The sequence below is a fragment of the Rhinoraja longicauda genome, chromosome 28 (genome assembly GCF_053455715.1).
Source record: "Rhinoraja longicauda isolate Sanriku21f chromosome 28, sRhiLon1.1, whole genome shotgun sequence".
Lineage (NCBI taxonomy): Eukaryota > Metazoa > Chordata > Chondrichthyes > Rajiformes > Arhynchobatidae > Rhinoraja > Rhinoraja longicauda.
The window spans coordinates 26,563,408-26,583,974 of NC_135980.1; the positions used below are offsets into that span (position 1 = coordinate 26,563,408).

General features: G+C 49.7%; 1 protein-coding gene across 2 annotated transcripts in view; it reads right to left on the reverse strand.

Moving 5' to 3' along the window:
- The window catches only part of LOC144607396 (single-stranded DNA-binding protein 3-like), a 119,212-nt gene extending 98,926 nt beyond the window's left edge, over positions 1 to 20,286 (reverse strand). For both annotated transcript variants that reach the window (XM_078424225.1, XM_078424224.1), the window contains exons 1-4: positions 20,063 to 20,286; positions 19,228 to 19,303; positions 19,029 to 19,090; positions 8,548 to 8,632 (exon numbers count right to left, since the gene is read on the reverse strand). In XM_078424225.1, coding sequence (XP_078280351.1) covers positions 8,548 to 8,632; positions 19,029 to 19,090; positions 19,228 to 19,303; positions 20,063 to 20,118 — 279 coding nt within the window. In that variant the 5' untranslated portion in view covers positions 20,119 to 20,286. The remainder of the gene's footprint in view (positions 1 to 8,547; positions 8,633 to 19,028; positions 19,091 to 19,227; positions 19,304 to 20,062) is intronic.
- Positions 20,287 to 20,567: the final 281 nt, after the last annotated feature.

The following is a 20,567-nucleotide window of genomic DNA, read 5'->3' on the forward strand; positions in this document are numbered from 1 at the left end:
TGCACGCACTAGGGGATGATTTACATTTACACCAAGCCAGTTAACCTACAAACCCCCGCACGTCTTTGTAGCGTGGGAGGAAACTGAAGATCTCAGAGGTCACCGGGAGAATAAACAATAGACAATAGGTGCAGGAGGAGGCCATTCGGCCCTTCGAGCCAGCACCACCATTCAATGTGATCATGGCTGATCATTCTCAATCAGTACCCCGTCCCTGCCTTCTCCCCGTACCCCCTGACTCCGCTATCCTTAAGAGCTCAATCTAGCTCTCTCTTGAATGCATTCAGAGAATTGGCCTCCACTGCCTTCTGAGGCAGAGAATTCCACAGATTCACAATTCTCTGACTGAATTTTTTTTTCCTCATCTCCGATCTAAATGGCCTACCCCTTATTCTTAAACTGTGGCCCTTGGTTCTGGACTCCCCCAACATTGGGAACATGTTTCCTGCCTCTAACGTGTCCAACCCCTTAATAAGGTGCAAACTCCGTACAGGCAGCACCCGTGGTCAGGATCGAACCCTGTTCTCTGGCGCTGTGAGCCGGCAATTCACCGTGCTGCCTAATGGAGTGTTGGCCTTTCGGGCAAAGAGCCTGAATACACGGGGGTGGGGGGGGGGCATTTTGCTGCACAGATGCCACCCGGTGCCCCGCATTCACCGCATGGTCTACCACACCTCGGGTAGAGGGCGCAGAGGGAGTGCAGTGCACACGCACTGAGAATGTTGCCAAGGCTTCAAGGTTAATTTGGGAGGACGTTGCATAAAGATGCCTTTGTGTTCCTTCAAATATAGATTAGGGGGTGGTCTCTTCGGATGCTTAAGCAGATTAAAGGGACGCTGGCGAGGCAGATACACTCTGGCGCGAGGATGCTAGAACAAGGGGTCTAAGAAACGGGAGCAAAGTCGCTCATGGAGTCTTGGCTGCATAGAAACATTAGGGTTATATGTACTTTTAATTATGTGTGTGATGTGGTGTGAACATTGTTTTATAATCCTCCATCAGGTTAGGCACTGTTCACCATTAATAAAGGTAGTTTGGCTGAGAGTTCTGTCCTATTGCCTTCCCTTACTTTAGGAACTTACTTTTAATATCTATTTAACACCAAACTAAAAAGCTAAACTAAAGGAACCTGAGGGGCAACCTTTTTTTGTTTTTGCACACAACTTGCCCATCCCAACCAAGATGTTCCATCTACACTAGTAGTCCCACCTGCCCGCATTTGGCCCATATCCCTCGAAACCTGCCCTATCCACGTATCTATCCAAGTGTCTTTCAAATGTGGTCAGAGAGTTGTAAATCTGTGGAATTCTCTGCCTCAAATGTAGGCCCCACCTCAGCTACCTCCTCTGGCAGTTCATTCATTCCACATACCGTCTGCATGAAAAAGTTGCCCCTCAGGTTCCTATTGAATCTTTTCCCTCTCACCTTAAACCTACCACCTCTGGTTCCCGATTCCTCTATTCTGGGTAAAAGACCCGTCGTTTAATAAAATAGGGGAGAAAAGATTGCAAGGGAAGAAATGAAAATATCGGCTCAGACAAGGGCAACGTGGTGGTGTACATCAGGCCTGTAACTGGTCAGGATTATAACAGCTGGATTTGATCATCAGGATTTTTTGCTAGCTGCACGGTGGCGCAGCGGTAGAGTTGCTGCCTTACAGCGCCAGAGACCCGGGTTCCATCTTGACTACGGATGCTGTCTGTATGGAGTTTGTACCTTGGGTTTTCTCCGGGTGCTCTCGATTCCTCCCACACTCCAAACTAGTGTACGGGTGGTCTCTGGTTGGCGCGGACCCTGTGGGTGACGGGCCAGTGTCTGTACTGTATTTCTAAAGTCAAGTCTAAAGTCAAATTAATAAGGAGTCAATGAATTGCCTCAGTGTTAACAAAAGGAATCCACCTTTTTTTGCAGAGTAATCCTCATAGATTTCCTCCCACACTCCAACGACGTACAGGTTCGGCAGGCTGATTGGCTTGGTATAAATGTAAATGATCCCTAATGCGTGTGGGATAGCATTGGTGAGCAGGGATCGTTGGTCGGCGTGGGGCTCGATGGACCGAAGGGCCCGTTTCCACACTGTATCTCCAAACTAAAAGTTAAGATAATTCGAACAAAAATACAGGGAAGTCAGATGAAATAATCTTATTTCTATTACCTGCTGAACTGTTTAGTTACCACAAGAAAACACATAGAAACATAGGAAAAAAAGGTGCAGGAGTAGGCCATTCGGCCCTTCGAGCCAGGACTGCCATTCAATATGATCATGGCTGATCATCCGAGGTCAGTACCCCGTTCCTGCTTTCGATTTCGATTTCGAAATACAGCGTGGAAACAGGCCCTTCGGCCCACCGGGGCCGCGCCGCCCAGCGATCCCCACACATTAACACTATCCTACACACACTAGGGACAATTTTTATTTTTTTTTTACATTTGCCCAGCCAATTAACCTACATACCTGTACGTCTTTGGAGCGTGGGAGGAAACCGAAGATCTCGGGGAAAACCCACGCAGGTCACGGGGAGAACGTACAAACTCCTTACAGTGCAGCACCCGTAGTCAGGATCGAACCTGAGTCTCCGGCGCTGCATTCGCTGTAAAGCAGCAACTCTACCGCTGCGCCACCGTGAGAGCTAGATGGAGCTCTTAAAGATAACGGAGTCAGGGGGTACGGGGAGAAGGCAGATTGTACTGATTGTGAATGATCAGCCACGATGACATTGAATGGCGGTGCTGGCTCGGTGCTGCTGGTGTATCTCTAAACTAAACACTGATGGGAAGCAGGCGATGGCGCCCGTAGTCGGGATCGAACCCGAGTCTCCGGCGCTGCATTCGCTGTAAGGCAGCAACTCCACCGCTGTGCCACCGTGCCACCGTGCCGCCCGTATTTTCGCCCCATATCCCATGATTCCGTTACTCCCGGGAGCTGTGTCCAACTCTCTCTTGAAAACATCAAGAAGATATTTTACTGGGAGGGGGGAGGAGGGGGGGTTATATCATCGTGGAGATAGCAAGAGGTGGCAGTGACTGGTCCCCAGGGCCAACGCATTACAGGACATCCCATCAATAACAGCCCTTCCATCTGCTGCTGCAGGACCCACATCAGGGGCACAGGTTGGGTGAACAGAGCATCAATCCTCGATCAACAGCTCCCCCTGCACCTCCCTCCACAGTTCTCGACAATCAGTTTTTTGTGCGTCTGTCTGGTGGTCAGATGGTGGGGGGGTGGGGGGGGGCAGGTGTTGCTGGTCAGCTTGAGGCGAGGAAGAAGTTAAGAAAGCAGGGTCGTGCAGCGGGTAGAGCTGCTGCCTCACAGCGCCAGAGACCCGGTTTGGCACCCGACTACGGGTGCTGTCTGTACGGAGTTTGCACGTTCTCCCCGTGGCAGGCATGGGTTTTCTCCGAGATCTTCGGTTCCCCCCCGCACTCCAAAGACGTACAGGTTTGTAGGTTAATTGGCTTGGTATGAATGTAAAAAAGTCCCTAGTGTGCATGTAGGGTAGTGTTAATGTGTGGGGATCGCTGGTCGGCGTGGACCCGGTGGGCCGAAGGGCCTGTTTCCACGTTGCAAAATAAACTAAAGCTACGTTCAATTATCGCAGGACAAGTATTAAATTATAAAAGGACCAGACAAGCTAGATGCAGGAAAAATGTTCCCAATGTTGGGGGAGTCCAGAACCGGGGGCCACACAGTCTAAGAATAAAGGGGAGGCCATTTAAAACTGAGGTGAGACAAAGACTTTTTCACCCAGAGAGTTGTGAATTTGTGGAATTCTCTGCCACAGAGGGCAGTGGAAGCCGATTCACCGGATGAATTTAAAAGAGAGCTAGATAGAGCTCTAGGGGCTAGCGGAAGGAATCAAGGGATATGGGGAGAAGGCAGGCACAGGTTACTGATTGTGGATGATCAGCCGTGATCACAGTGAATGGCAGTGCTGGCTCAAAGGGCTGAATGGCCTCCCCCTGCACCTATTTTCTATGGTTTTCTTAGTTTCGAAATGATGTTCTCCCAGATCTCCCTGTATTGAAGCAGAACAAACAGCCTGCTGTAAACAAGCCAGCTGCTAAATGAGGTGATAAATTAATATTGTATGGATACAAGTTGGACCTTGGCCATGGCTAATTCGCTGCTCTTCTCTCATCCCCCAACACAGGCACATTGGATGCACAGAGTCCCTTGCCCAGAGTGGGGGAAATCAAGAACCAGAGGACATGGGTTTAAGGTGAGGGGAGAAAGATTCTATAGGAATCTGAGGGACAAGGGTGGTGGGGGTATGGAACGAGCTGCCAGAGAAGATAGTTGAGGCAGGGACTGTAAGAGAATAACTGCAGATGCTGGTACAAATCGAAGGTATTTATTCACAAAATGCTGGAGTAACTCAGCAGGTCAGGCAGCATCTCAGGAGAGAAGGAATGGGCGACGTTTCGGGTCGGGACCCTTCTTCATGCAGGGGCGATCGCAACGTTTTAAGAAGCAGTTGGACAGGTACATGGATAGGTCAGGTTTCGCAGGATATGGGCCAAACGCAGGCAGGTGGGACGAGCGTGGATGGGACATGGTTGGCCGAAGGGCCTGTTTCTTAAACGTTGGGATAGTCCCTGCCTCAGCAACCTCCTCTGGCAGCTCGTTCCAATCACCCGCCAACCTTTGTGTGTCCCTCGGTCGGACATGGATAGAAAATTGGTTGACAGACAGAAAGCAAAGAGTGGGGATAAATGGGTCCCTTTCGGAATGGCAGGCAGTGACCAGTGGGGTACCGCAAGGTTCGGTGCTGGGACCCCAGCTATTTACGATATACATTAATGACTTAGACGAAGGGATTAAAAGTACCATTAGCAAATTTGCAGATGATACTAAGCTGGGGGGTAGTGTGAATTGTGAGGAAGATGCAATAAGGCTGCAGGGTGACTTGGACAAGTTGTGTGAGTGGGCGGATACATGGCAGATGCAGTTTAATGTAGATAAGTGTGAGGTTATTCACTTTGGAAGTAAGAACAGAAAGGCAGATTATTATCTGAATGGTGTCAAGTTAGGAGGAGGGGGAGTTCAACGAGATCTGGGTGTCCTAGTGCATCAGTCAATGAAAGGAAGCATGCAGGTACAGCAGGCAGTGAAGAAAGCCAATGGAATGTTGGCCTTCGTAACAAGAGGAGTTGAGTATAGGAGCAAAGAGGTCCTTCTACAGTTGTACCGGGCCCTGGTGAGACCGCACCTGGAGTACTGTGTGCAGTTTTGGTCTCCAAATTTGAGGAAGGATATTCTTGCTATGGAGGGCGTGCAGCGTAGGTTCACTAGGTTAATTCCCGGAATGGCGGGACTGTCGTATGTTGAAAGGCTGGAGCGATTGGGCTTGTATACACTGGAATTTAGAAGGATGAGGGGGGATCTTATTGAAACATATAAGATAATTAGGGGATTGGACACATTAGAGGCAGGAAACATGTTCCCAATGTTGGGGGAGTCCAGAACAAGGGGCCACAGTTTAAGAATAAGGGGTAGGCCATTTAGAACGGAGATGAGGAAGAACTTTTTCAGTCAGAGAGTGGTGAAGGTGTGGAATTCTTTGCCTCAGAAGGCAGTGGAGGCCAGTTCGTTGGATGCTTTCAAGAGAGAGCTGGATAGAGCTCTTAAGGATAGCGGAGTGAGGGGGTATGGGGAGAAGGCAGGAACGGGGTACTGATTGAGAGTGATCAGCCATGATCGCATTGAATGGCGGTGCTGGCTCGAAGGGCTGAATGGCCTACTCCTGCACCTATTGTCTATTGTCTATTGTCTATTGTGGAACCCGTCCTTGAATGCGAGTTAATGCTGTAGAGCCCATCCCCAGGCAAGAAACTGCACCTACAGGACATATACTAGAAGGCATGTCACTTTGCGTTGTGTCCATAACCCCATGACAGTCGGGGTCTGTTGACCCACACGCTCCACCTGTGGCAGCCTCACGCCAGTGAGTGGCACTATCAGTGTGTTGGTTTGTACCGGGCCCATGGACCAGGGGATGTTACAGCTCTAGGGTTGGCAACCTGGGATTATTCAACACGGTGGCGCCGCGGTAGAGTTGCTGCCTTACAGCGCTTACAGCACCAGAGACCCAGGTTCGATCCCGGCTACTTGTCTGTACATTATCCCCGTGACCTGCGTGGGTTTTCTCCGAGATCTTCGTTCTCCTCCAAAGACCTGCAGGTTTGTAGGCTAATTGGCTTGGTCCAAATGTAAAAAGATGTCCCTGGTGTGTGTCGGACAGTCGGGGATCGCTGGTCGGCACGGACTCAGTGGGGCAGAAGGGCCTGTTTCCACGCTGTATCTCTAAACTAAACTAATCAAAACCTTCCAACAAGCTTTGAGCGACCCGGATTGAAAGTAAAAGCGTGTGACCCGAAGCAAATGTTGCCAATTCTGCCACATAAACCTGTTCCCCGAGAGTCAGCAGCAACACACACAGGTTTACGGTTTGATTCAAGCCCAGAGGGGGGCAGAGATAGCTGCAACAACAACATGTTTTAACGCCCCAACTTACAACACAATAAAACCTCCCAACATGTTACGTATAAACCTGTACGAAGGAACTGCAGATAGATGCTGGTTTAAACCGAAGATAGACACAGAATGCTGGAGTAACTCAGCGGGTCAGGCAGCATCTCTGGAGAGAAGGAATGGGCGACGTTTCGGGTCGAGACCCTTCTGCAGACATTGAAACTATGCTTTATTCTTAATGTTTTATTCTTAATTGTTTACTGTATATCGCGTTGTTACTTGCGAGCAAAGCACCAAGGCACATTCCTTGTATATGTGGACATACTTGACAAATAAATTGTATTCAATTCAATTCAAACTAAAGGAACTCATAAACTAATACCAGAAAGGTAACACATGCTCTGTCATCGAGGAAAAAGTATTGAATATTGCCATTATGAAGTGGCCAAATGGAAAGTAATTGGCCTTATGTTTAATATTAGTCACACCTCACAGTGCTAGTCCTCTTCACCCGAGTGACAAACAGGGGTGGTGCACACAGCTCCCAATCTCAATCCAAATGCAGACAAGCGGGTTTTAGAAACATAGAAACATAGAAAATAGGTGCAGGAGTAGGCCATTCGGCCCTTCGAGCCTGCACCGCCATTCAATATGATCATGGCTGATCATCCAACTCAGTATCCCGTACCTGCCTTCTCTCCATACCCCCCGATCCCTTTAGCCACAAGGGCCACATCTAACTCCCTCTTAAATATAGCCAATGAACTGGCCTCAACTACCTTCTGTGGCAGAGAATTCCACAGATTCACCACTCTCTGTGTGGAAAAAAAACTTTCTCATCTCGGTCCTAAAAGACTTCCCCCTTATCCTTAAACTGTGACCCCTTGTTCTGGACTTCCCCAACATCAGGAACAATCTTCCTGCATCTAGCCTGTCCAACCCCTTTTCTTTACGGATACAACAGATTCTGACATCAGGGAGTCACAGTTTAAACCAAACCTACTCCCAAGGAAGTAAACTAAACACGCTAGGACCACCCTTGACGACAATCTCCGGGAAACGATTACCAGCTTTGTGAGACTGTTTAAGAGCAAAATTCACAATATTCTGACCAAGACACATTCAGGCATGATCCAAGCCCAGTTACCATCCGTCTGCATTTTAATATGAACGGAATCAGAGACACACACATGGTACGTGTGTATGCACATACACACACACACACACACACATATATATATATACACAAACACACCACATTTACATATGTGTGCTTATGTGCAAATGTGTGCACAGATATTAGATTTATATTATATATAGTACACACATATACTGTACATATACACACAGACAGACACACATATATATATGTACACACACACAGAGACATCTATATGTGTATATATGTGTGTGTGCGCATGTGTGCAGATATTAGATTTATATTATATTTAATACACACACATATACTATACATATACACACATACACACACACAGACACACATATATATGTATACACACACAGACATCTATATATGTGTGTATATATGTGTGTACATCATATCCAGACATCTATATATGAGCTGCTGAGTTACTCCAGCATTTTGTGAATAAATACCTTCGATTTGTACCAGCGTCTGCAGTTATTTTCTTACACATATATATAGATGTGTGTGTGCATATATATATGTATACGTGTGTGTGTGTGTGTGTGTGTGTGTGTGTGTGTGTGTGTGTGTGTGTGTGTGTGTGTGTGTGTGTGTGTGTGTGTGTGTGTGTGTGTGTGTGTGTGTGTGTGTGTGTGTGTGTGTGTGTGTGTGTGTGTGTGTGTGTGTGATAAATATAATACACACATCAGAGATAGACAGACACACACAGACCCATCCCACAGCTGGTATACACTGGCACCCACAAAGACAGTCACACACACACAGCCCCAGGCACAGACAGTCCCAGACTGCTGCAGACACACAGGGACTACGGGGGCAAGCAGAGTCTCTGCTGCCAAGAGAGATATTTGCCTCCAACGCTGCAGAAACCTCTTTCCGTAATGAATAAAATTAACATAAAACTCACATAATCGTGAAAGGCCTTGGCTTCGCTGGAATGCTCACAGCTTTCCCGTCTATCAGGAGCGGCACAGTACAGATCCCAGAACACACTGGAGGGGGGAGAGGAGAGAGGGAGAGAGAGAGAGAGAGATCATCACTTAACGCCCACCACTCTGGCTCCCAGCTCGTGCCTCCCAGTCACTTCATAACATTGGCAAACTAGAAACCGGTCACATATCACACCCCCCATCCTGGTGTTACTGAACCCCCATCCCACACCCTCCCACCCCCTCCCACCCCACCCCAATCACAATCCCATCTCGCCCCAATCTCACCGCACCCCACCCCAATCCCCCACCCTACCCCAACCCCCCCCCCCCCACCATACCCCACCACTCCCCCCCACCGGCTCCCACATGGGAGGGAGATACGCACCCACACTCCAATCATAAATTCAACCCTGGCCCTCCATCCCAATCTCAATTGCAACCAAAATTGGGCCGTGGCGCAGCGGTAGAGTTGCTGCCGACAGCGCCAGAGACCCGGGTTCCATCCTGACGAGGGGTGCTGTCTGTACGGACATTCTCCCGGTAACCACGTGGGTTTTCTCCGGGTGCTCTGGTTTCCCCCCGCATCCCAAAGACGCATGGGTTTGTTGGCTAATTGGCATCTGCAGATTGCCCCTAGTGTGCAGGGGGGGGGGGGGGGGGGGGGGGATGTGAAAGTGGGATAACATGGAACTGGTGTACGGGGTGGTCCCTGGTCGGCACGGACTCGGTGGGCCAAAGGGGCTGTATCTCTAAACTAAACTGAACCGAGCCTTTCCGTTCCACGGAATACTTTATCACTCAGTACACTGGTTGAGAATAAGAGGGGGGGTCTAAGTTGGACATTTACTCAGAAGGTTAGGTCAGGTCCATTTAACCTACTAACAATCAAATGTCAGTGAGAGATTTCAAGGAAGGCAGAGAGATTAGAGTTTTGTGCTCCTTGGAGAGGAAATTGAGGTGAACGAGGCGAACAAAGTTTGGTTTAGTTCAGAGAGACAGCGTGGAGACAGGACCTTCGGCCCACCGCGTCTGCAGCGCCCATCCATCACCCGTTTGCATTGGTTCCGCGTTACCCCACTTTTGCATCCACTCCCCCACTCACTGGGGGGGGGGGGGGCAATTTACAGAGAGACGATGAGCCGACAATCCCGCACGTCTCTGGGATGTGGGAGGAAACCGGAGCGCCCGGAGGAAACCCACGAGGTCACGGGGAGAACGTGCAAATTCCACACAGACTGTACCCGAGGTCAAGTAATGTAAGAAAATAACTGCAGATGCTGGTACAAATAGAAGGTATTTATTTCTCAAAATGCTGGAGTAACTCAGCAGGTCAGGCAGCATCTCAGGAGAGAAGGAATGGGTGACGTTTCGGGTCCCGAAACGTCACCCATTCCTTCTCTCCTGAGATGCTGCCTGACCCGCTGAGTTACTCCAGCATTTTGTGAAATAAGTACCCGATGTCAAGATCGAACTTGGGTCTCTTGCACAGTGGGGCATCAGCTAGACTGCTGTGCCACCTTTAAAGGGGATTTACAGGGCAGGTTTTTTTAAAAACAGAGAATGGTGAGTACACTGGCAGGAGTGGTTGTAGAGGCAGGCACGACAGTGGCACTTAAGAGACCTTTGAACAAGGGCACGGATGTGCGGGCATGGAGGGTTGTGGATCATGTGCAGGCAGATGAGATCAGTTTAACTTTGCATCATGGACATTGTGGGCAAAGGGGCCTGTTCTTGGCTGTCTTGTACTATGCCCGAGATAAAGTCCATTAAAGTCCGATTAAAGATAGTCCGGAGGTCTCCAAAGAGGTAGATGGTAGCTCAGCCCCACTCTCTAGTCGGTGAGAGGACGGTTCAGTTGCCTGATAACAGCCGGGGAGAAACTGTCCCTGAATCTGGAGGTGTGCGTTTACACACTTCTGTACCTCTTGCCTGACGGGAGAGGGGAAAAGAGGGAGTACTTTGGTTTTCCTCAGCTTCAAGGCAAGATATTTATCCTGGGCTCTTGGCTTCCATCTTGTTCACTAGCACTGGGGTGGCACAGCGGCAGAGTTGCTGCCTCACAGCGCCAGAGACACAGGTTCAATCCTGACTCTGGGTGCTGTCTGCGTGGAGTTTGTGCGTTCTCCCCGCGACCTGCTTGAATTTTCTCCGGGATCTCCGGTCGCCTCCCAAACTCCAAAGACCTACAGGTTTGTCGGCTAATTGGCTCGGCAATAATTGCAAATTGTCCCTAGCGTGTGTAGGATAGTGGTTAGTGTGCGGGGATCGCTGGTCGGCGCGGACTCTGGAATTTAGAAGGATGAGAGGGGATCTCATTGAAACATATAAGATTATTAAGGGGTTGGACACGATAGAGGCAGGAAACATGTTCCCAATGTTGGGGGAGTCCAGAACTTAGGGGCCACAGTTTAAGAATAAGGGGTAGGCCATTTGGAACGGAGATGAGGAAAATAGAGAGTTGTAAATCTGTGGAATTCTCTGCCTCAGAAGGCAGTGGAGGCCAATTCTCTGGATGATTTCGATCTTAGATTTAGAGACACAGCGCGGAAACAGGCCCTTCGGCCCACCGGGTCCGCGCCGCCCAGCGATCCCCGCACATTAACACTATCCTACAGTATAAGAAAATAACTGCAGATGCTGGTACAAATCGATTTATTCACACACTAGGGACAATTTTTTTAAACATTTTACCCAGTCAATTAACCTACAAACCTGTACGTCTTTGGAGTGTGGGAGGAAACCGAAGATCTCGGAGAAAACCCACGCAGGTCACGGGGAGAACGTACAAACTCCTTACAGTGCAGCACCCGTAGTCAGGATCGAACCTGAGTCTCCGGCGCTGCATTCGCTGTAAAGCAGCAACTCTACCGCTGCGCCACCGTGAGAGCTAGATGGAGCTCTTAAAGATAACGGAGTCAGGGGGTACGGGGAGAAGGCAGGAACGGGGGGTACTGATTGTGAATGATCAGCCACGATGACATTGAATGGCGGCGCTGGCTTGGTGCTGCTCTTTCAGCGGTCGGTGTATCTCTAAACTAAACACTGATGGGAAGCAGGCGTGTCACAATTACGGAGTGCCCATTATCTTTGGCAACAGCTCCGAGATCCACAATGGAGTGAGGGAATCCCAACGCGCAAAGATTTCAGGGAAACCTACAGAAAGGCCTTAATTCACCCGTTGAAGTGCAGCCGGCCACCCACCCACACAGTCCCTCGAAACATCCCACTGGCACCTGGCCTTTTTCTTCTGCTCCTTTTCTCTTTTACGTACGCGACTGCAGATGATACTAAGCTGGGGGGTAGTGTGAACTGTGAGGAAGATGCAATAAGGCTGCAGGGTGACTTGGACAGGTTGTGTGAGTGGGCGGATACATGGCAGATGCAGTTTAATGTGGATAAGTGTGAAGTTATTCACTTTGGAAGTAAGAATAGAAAGGCAGATTATTATCTGAATGGTGTCAAGTTAGGAAGAGGGGATGTTCAACGGGATCTGGGTGTCTTAGTGCATCAGTCACTGAAAGGAAGCATGCAGGTACAGCAGGCAGTGAAGAAAGCCAATGGAATGTTGGCCTTCGTAACAAGAGGAGTTGAGTATAGGAGCAAAGAGGTCCTTCTACAGTTGTACCGGGCCCTGGTGAGACCGTACCTGGAGTACTGTGTGCAGTTTTGGTCTCCAAATTTGAGGAAGGATATTCTTGCTATGGAGGGCGTGCAGCGTAGGTTCACTAGGTTAATTCCCGGAATGGCGGGACTGTCGTATGTTGAAAGGCTGGAGCAATTAGGCTTGTATACACTGGAATATAGAAGGATGAGGGGGGATCTTATTGAAACATATAAGATAATTAGGGGATTGGACACATTAGAGGCAGGAAACATGTTCCCAATGTTGGGGGAGTCCAGAACAAGGGGCCACAGTTTAAGAATAATGGGTAGGCCATTTAGAACGGAGATGAGGAAGAACTTTTTCAGTCATTGAGTGGTGAAGGTGTGGAATTCTCTGCCTCAGAAGGCAGTGGAGGCCAGTTCGTTGGATGCTTTCAAGAGAGAGCTGGATAGAGCTCTTAAGGATAGCGGAGTGAGGGGCTATGGGGAGAAGGCAGGAACGGGGTACTGATTGAGAATGATCAGCTATGATCACATTGAATGGCGGTGCTGGCTCGAAGGGCTGAATGGCCTACTCCTGCACCTATTGTCTATTGTCTATTGACTTGCAAGAAAGCGCGCCCAGCCGTAGCTGTCTGAAAAGGTTTATCGAGTTGGTAGCTTCTCTCTTTGAAAAAGATCTTGATGGAGCTCATCAAACATAGGCGGGATAAACGAACAGAAGACTTCATTGGGGATTATCCCCGAACTTGGAAAGCAGGAAGAGTCTGAAGAAGGGCCCCCGACTCGAAACGTCACCTATCCACCTGACCCGCTGAGTTAGTAAGCTCATACGTTTATAGGAGCAGAAATAGGCCATTCGGCCCATCAAGTCTACTCTGCCATTCAATCGTGGCTGATCTACCTTTCCCCTCACAACCCCATTCTCCTGCCTTCCCCCCTTGACACCCAAGAGTCTATCAATCTCCGCCACAAGGATATGCGTTGACTTGGCCTCCACAGCCTTCTGTTACTCCAGCACTTTGTGTCTTTTTTTTTTGGTGTAAACCAGCGTCTGCATTTCCTTGTTTCAAACATAACAGCAATGAGGAGAGACATCTTCACGCAGTGAGAATGTGCAACATTTCAAAAGGAAGAGGTTGAGGCAAATAGGTTGGGAGATTTCAAGAGGAAACTGGATGAATACAGGTGTAAGAGAGAATGAATATAGTGCATTGTGAGATGAGGCAGGTGTAGGTCTACATCCATGCACATTATGAGCAGCCACACAGTTTCACTGAACCAAATGGACGATTTGTGTGCTACATATGTGCATGTTTAGTTTTACACAAAATGCTGGAGTAACTCAGCGGGTCAGGCAGCATCTGTGGAGAGAAGGAACGGGCAACGTTTCGGGTCGAGACCCTTCTTCAGACTGATGTCAGGGGGGTGGGCGGGACAGAGAGAGAATGTAGTCGGAGACAGTGAGACTGGGTGGGAGAACTGGGAAGGGGGAGGGGATGGGGAGAGAGGGAAAGCAAGGGCTATTTGAAGTTAGAGGAGTCAATGTTCATACCCCTGGGGTGTAAGCCACCCAAGCAAAATACGAGGTGCTGTTCCTCCAATTTGCGCTGGGCCTCACTCTGAGAATGATCAGCCATGATCACATTGAATGGTGGTGCTGGCTCGAAGGGCCGAATGGAAAACCCCTGCACCTATTGTCTATTGATATATAGTTTAATTTAATCATAAGGTCATGTGATAGGAGTAGAATCAGGCCATTCGGCCCATCTAGTCTACTCCGCCATTCAATCAAGGCTGATCTACCTTTCCCTCCCAACCCCATTCTCCTGCCATCTCCCCATAACCCCTGACACCCACACTAATCAAAAATCTAACTATCTCTGCCTTAAAAATATCCACTAACTTGTCCTCCACAGTCTTATAGACAATAGACAATAGACAATAGGTGCAGGAGTAGGCCATTCAGCCCTTCGAGCCAGCACTGCCATTCAATGCGATCATGGCTGATCACTCTCAATCAGTACCCCGTTCCTGCCTTCTCCCCATACCCTCTCACTCCGCTATCCTTAAGAGCTCTATCCAGCTCTCTCTTGAAAGCATCCAACGAACTGGCCTCCACTGCCTTCTGAGGCAGAGAATTCCACACCTTCACCACTCTCTGACTGAAAAAGTTCTTCCTCATCTCCGTTCTAAATGGCCTACCCCTTATTCTTAAACTGTGGCCCCTTGTTCTGGACTCCCCCAACATTGGGAACATGTTTCCTGCCTCTAATGTGTCCAATCCCCTAATTATCTTATATGTTTCAATAAAATCCCCCCTCATCCTTCTAAATTCCAGTGTATACAAGCCCAATCGCTCCAGCCTTTCAACATACGACAGTCCCGCCATTCCGGGAATTAACCTAGTGAACCTACGCTGCACGCCCTCCATAGCAAGAATATCCTTCCTCAAATTTGGAGACCAAAACTGCACACAGTACTCCAGGTGCGGTCTCACCAGGGCCCGGTACAACTGTAGAAGGACCTCTTTGCTCCTATACTCAACTCCTCTTGTTACGAAGGCCAACATTCCATTGGCTTTCTTCACTGCCTGCTGTACCTGCATGCTTCCTTTCATTGACTGATGCACTAGGACACCCAGATCTCGTTGAACTCCCCCTCCTCCTAACTTGACACCATTCAGATAATAATCTGCCTTTCTATTCTTACTTCCAAAGTGAATAACCTCACACTTATCTACATTAAACTGCATCTGCCATGTATCCGCCCACTCACACAACCTGTCCAAGTCACCCTGCAGCCTTATTGCATCTTCCTCACAATTCACACTACCCCCCAGTTTAGTATCATCTGCAAATTTGCTAATGGTACTTTTAATCCCTTCGTCTAAGTCATTAATGTATATCGTAAATAGCTGGGGTCCCAGCACCGAACCTTGCGGTACCCCACTGGTCACTGCCTGCCATTCCGAAAGGGACCCATTTATCCCCACTCTTTGCTTTCTGTCTGTCAACCAATTTTCTATCCATGTCAGTACCCTACCCCCAATACCATGTGCCCTAATTTTGCCCACTAATCTCCTATGTGGGACCTTGTCGAAGGCTTTCTGAAAGTCGAGGTACACCACATCCACTGACTCTCCCCTGTCAAATTTCCTAGTTACATCCTCAAAAAATTCCAGTAGATTTGTCAAGCATGATTTCCCCTTCGTAAATCCATGCTGACTCGGAATGATCCCGTTACTGCTATCCAAATGCTCAGCAATTTCGTCTTTTATAATTGACTCCAGCATCTTCCCCACCACTGATGTCAGACTAACTGGTCTATAATTACCCGTTTTCTCTCTCCCTCCTTTCTTAAAAAGTGGGATAACATTTGCTATCCTCCAATCCACAGGAACTGATCTGAATCTATAGAACATTGAAAAATGATCTCCAATGCTTCCACTATTTCTAGAGCCACCTCCTTAAGTACTCTGGGATGCAGACCATCAGGCCCTGGGGATTTATCAGCCTTCAGTCCCATCAGTCTACCCAAAACTATTTCCTACCGAATGTGGATTTCCTTCAGTTCCTCCATCACCCTAGGTTCTCCGGCCCCTAGAACATTTGGGAGATTGTGTGTATCTTCCTCAGTGAAGACAGATCCAAAGTAACGGTTTAACTCGTCTGCCATTTCTTTGTTCCCCATAATAAATTCCCCTGCTTCTGTCTTCAAGGGACCCACATTTGCCTTGACTATTTTTTTCCTCTTCACGTACCTAAAAAAACTTTTGCTATCCTCCTTTATATTATTGGCTAGTTTACCCTCGTACCTCATCTTTTCTCCCCGTATTGCCTTTTTAGTTAACTTTTGTTGCTCTTTAAAAGAGTCCCAATCCTCTGTCTTCCCACTCTTCTTTGCTATGTTATACTTCCTCTCCTTAATTTTTACGCTGTCCCTGACTTCCCTCGTCAGCCACAGGTGTCTCTTACTCCCCTTAGAGTCTTTCCACCTCTTTGGAATAAATTGATCCTGCAACCTCTGCATTATTCCCAGGAATACCTGCCATTGCTGTTCTACCGTCTTCCCTGCTAGGGCCTCCTTCCAGTCAATTTTGGCCAGCTCCTGCCTCATGCCTCTTAATCCCTTTGCTACACTGTAATACTGACACTTCCGATTTTCCTTCTGCCTTTCCATTTGCAGAGTTTATGTGGCAAAGAATTCCGCAGATTCACCACCCTCTAACTAAAGAAATTACTGCTCATATCCTTCCTATAGGAACGTCCTTTAATTCTGAGGCTATGATCACTGGTCCTAGACTCTCCCACTGGTGAAAACATCCTCTCCACATCCACTTTGTCCAAGCATTTGACTATTCTGTACGCTTCAATGAAGTCCCCCCTCATTCTTCTAAACTCCAGCGAGTACAGGCCAGTGCCGACAAAGGCCCATCATTGGTTAACCCACTCAATCCTGGATCGTTCTTGTAAACCTCCTCTGGACCCTCTCCTGAGCCAGCACATCCTTCCTCAGATATGGCGCCCAAAACTGTTCACAATACTCTAAACGCGGCCTTATCAGCCCCTTATAGAGCCTCAGCATTACATCCCTGCTTTTGTATACAAGCCCTCTTGAAATAAATGTTAGTATTGAGTTTGTTTAGAGACACAGCATGGAAGCAAGCCCTCGCCTACCAAGTCTGCACTGACTAACGATCCCCGCTCACCAACACTATCCTACGCACACTGGGGACAGTTTACATTTATACCAAGCCGATTAACCTACAAACCTGTACGTCTCTGAGTGTGGGGAAAAAACACAAAGATCTCGGAAAACCCACACAAGTCACAGAGAAAACGCAAAACTCCACACAGACAGCACCCGAGGTCAGGATCGAACCCGGGTCTCTGGCGCCAAGGCAGTAGCCCTACCGCTGCGCCAACGTGCCCTTGTGTAGGCTGTGAGAAGGTTAAGAGTTGGTCTTGGCACCATGTTGGGCGCAGGCAGGCATTGTGGGCCAAGGGTCTGTTCTTGTGCAATGTGTTCAATCCTTTTTGAGTCATGGGGTATTTTTTAAAGTGGACAATGATAAGATTTGTGACTAGTACGGCCGTCAATGGTGGCAAGGGGGGAAGGCAGGAGAATGGGGATGAGTAGGAATAAATACATCTGCCATGATGGAATGGCAGAGCAGACTGATGGGCTGAATGGCCTAACTCTGCTCCTCTGGTCTTATGGTTCACGGTGCACGTCTATGGTCTTTCGCTCTGACTGTACGTACCAGGGCGGGGGGGAGAAGGGGGGGAGAAGGGGGGGGAAGAGAAGGGGGGGAGAGAAGGGGGGTGGAGAGAAGGGGGGTGGGGAGAAGGGGGGTGGGGAGAAGGGGGGGGAGAAGGGGGGAAGAAGGGGGGAGAGAAGGGGGGAGAAGGGGGGAAGAGAAGGGGAAGAGAAGGGGGAGAGAAGGGGGAGAGAAGGGGGAGAGAAGGGGAGAGAAGGGGGGAGAAGGGGGGGAGAAGGGGGGGAGAAGGGGGGAGAAGGGGGGGAGAAGGGGGGAGAAGGGGGGAGAAGGGGGGAGAAGGGGGGGAGAAGGGGGGGAGAAGGATGGGGGGAGAGGAGGGGGGGGAGAAGGGGGGGAGAAGGGGGGGGAGAAGGGGGGGAGAGAAGGGAGGGAGAAGGGGGGGAGAAGGGGGGGAGAAGGGGGGGAGAAGGGGGGGAGAAGGGGGGGAGAAGGGGGGGAGAAGGGGGGGAGAAGGGGGGAGAAGGGGGGGAGAAGGGGGGGAGAAGGGGGGGAGAAGGGAGGGAGAAGGGAGGGAGAAGGGGGGGAGAAGGGGGGGAGAAGGGGGGAGAAGGGGGGAGAAGGGGGGAGAAGGGGGGGAGAAGGGGGGGAGAAGGGGGGAGAAGGGGGGAGAAGGGGGGGAGAAGGGGGGGAGAAGGGGGGGAGAAGGGGGGGAGAAGGGGGGGGAAGGGTGGGGGAAGGGTGGGGGAAGAAGGGGGGGAAGGGGGGGGGAAGGGGGGGAGAAGGGGGGGAGAAAAGGGGGGAAGAAAAGGGGGGGGAAAGGGGGGAAAAAGGGGGGGAAAGGGGGGGGAGAAAAGGGGGGAGAAAAGGGGGGGAGAAAAGGGGGGGAGAAAAGGGGGGGAGAAAAGGGGGGGAGAAGGAAAGGGGGGGAGAAAGGGGGGGAGATAAAGGGGGGAGAAAATGGGGGAGAAAAGGGGGGGAGAAAAGGGGGGGGAGAAAAGGGGGGGGAGAAAAGGGGGGGGAGAAGAAAGGGGGGGAGAAAGGGGGGAGAAAAGGGGGGAAGAAAAGGGGGGGAAGAAAAGGGGGGGAAAGGGGGGAAAAAGGGGGGGAAAGGGGGGGAGAAAAGGGGGGAGAAAAGGGGGGGAGAAAAGGGGGGGAGAAGAAAGGGGGGGGAGAAAGGGGGGGAGATAAAGGGGGGAGAAAATGGGGGAGAAAAGGGGGGGGAGAAAAGGGGGGGGGAGAAAAGGGGGGGGAGAAAAGGGGGGGGAGAAAAGGGGGGGGGAGAAAAGGGGGGGGAGAAAAGGGGGGGGAGAAAAGGGGGGGGAGAAAGGGGGGGGAGAAAAGGGGGGAGAAAAGGGGGGGAGAAAGGGGGGGAGAAAAGGGGGGGGAGAAAGGGGGGGAAGGGGAGAAGGGGGGAAGGGAGAAGGGGGGGAGGGGAGAAGGGGGGGGGGAGGAGTGAACCAGGATACAGAGGCAGGGAGCAGAGTTCTGACCATCTGGATGGAGGCAGCCTTTGTTTCAGGAGCCTCTCTCCTGGAAATCGAGGAGAGAGAGAGAAAGAAAACACACACACACACACACACACACACACTCTTTCAAATAAAAACTCCGGCGTGGTTAAGTGAAACTTACCACCACCAGGAGTGCAGGAAGCCGGGCGGTTCTCCCAGAGTAATGTTCTTTTCCCAACGTATCTGAAAATAAGGAGATGGGGGGGGGGGGGGGGGAGAACAAAAAAAATGAAAAATAGTTGGGTTTTTTAAAAATCTTTTTTTTAAAAATTTTAAATGGTCATCCCAAAATTCAACCTTGGAAGATGGGGGGTGTTTACTGACCTCCGAGAGGAAGTCTGTGCGGATTTCTGAGCCCCAATGTGGAGTAAATATTCGTATACATACAGGGCTAACCTGGGGGGAGAGAGAGAGAGAGAGAGAGAGAGAGAGAGAGAATTAGAAGAAATCAACTTTTTTTTTAAAAATCCTGCAAAGAACATTTTTCTTTATCAAACGTGAAACACTCTGTGCAAAAGACACACTAACACCAAACATTTACATCTTATCGCAGCTACAATCATTCCCAGGTTGTAGATATTTCCTCTTCTCTCCCAGACCAGTATGTGGAATTAAATTTCCAAAATGAATGAATATATATTTATATATATCTTTTTTTTTAAATGGAAGAAATTGTGAATTCTGAATTCGCTCTCGCCCCCCCCACCCACCCCATTATAAAAAAAAACCTCCCCCATTAAAAGGCAGCCGGCGAGGTGAACATCTATTGCGAGGCTTTTTGTGGATAAGCCGCAATATTGGGAAGAATTTAAAGAGTTAAAACGCAAGGGAGGATAAACGTCTACGTTTTTTTTAATGGCAAACTTTGCAAGGAAATCCCATTCCCTTTAGCAGCCTCTCCCCAGGAGAAACACCCCCCCCCCCACACACACACAGTTCTTCCCCCCCTTTTAAAATTCCCTTCTCACCCACTCAGAGGTTGCAGAGAGAGAGAGAGAGAGAGAGAGAGAGAGGGAGAGAGAGGGAGAGAGAGAGTGTGAGGATTTTTTTTTCCCTCTCTCTTTCTCTCTCTCTCTCTCTCTCTCTTTCTTTCTCTCTTTCTTTGCTCCCCCCTCTCTCCTTCCCTCTCTCCTCCCCTGTCTCTCTGCCACTTACTTCTCTCTCGCCTGGCCGTCCGAGGGAACCGTACACCCTTTCCCTTTGCTGTACATTGCCGCTGTCTGCCTGTTAAAGCCCGGGCGCACACCTGTCAAGCGAGGGAGCAGAGACTTGCCATCTCCAGACCAGACCAATGGGCAACGCCAGAGACACACACTCTTGGTGAGGGAGGGCGACTTGAAACCGACGCGATCCGCAGCATTTCCAACCAGCTCTCTCTCTCTCTCTCTCTCTCTCTGTGTGTGTTGTGTGTGTGTGTGTGTTGGATGGGAATGTATGTGTGTCTCTCTCTTCCCTTCTCGCAGATTGCCAGCTCCATCTGCCGGGAGAAGCTCTCTGCACAGCCAGTTGCACACAAGAGCCAGAGACTTGGTCCTTGGTCCTTGGTCCTTGGTCTGAATCGGTCACCCCATTACCTGAATGGTGACCGATTGGGAGAAGGGGAGATGCAAAGGTGACCTGGGTGTCATGGTGCACCAGTCATTGAAAGCAAGCGTGCAGG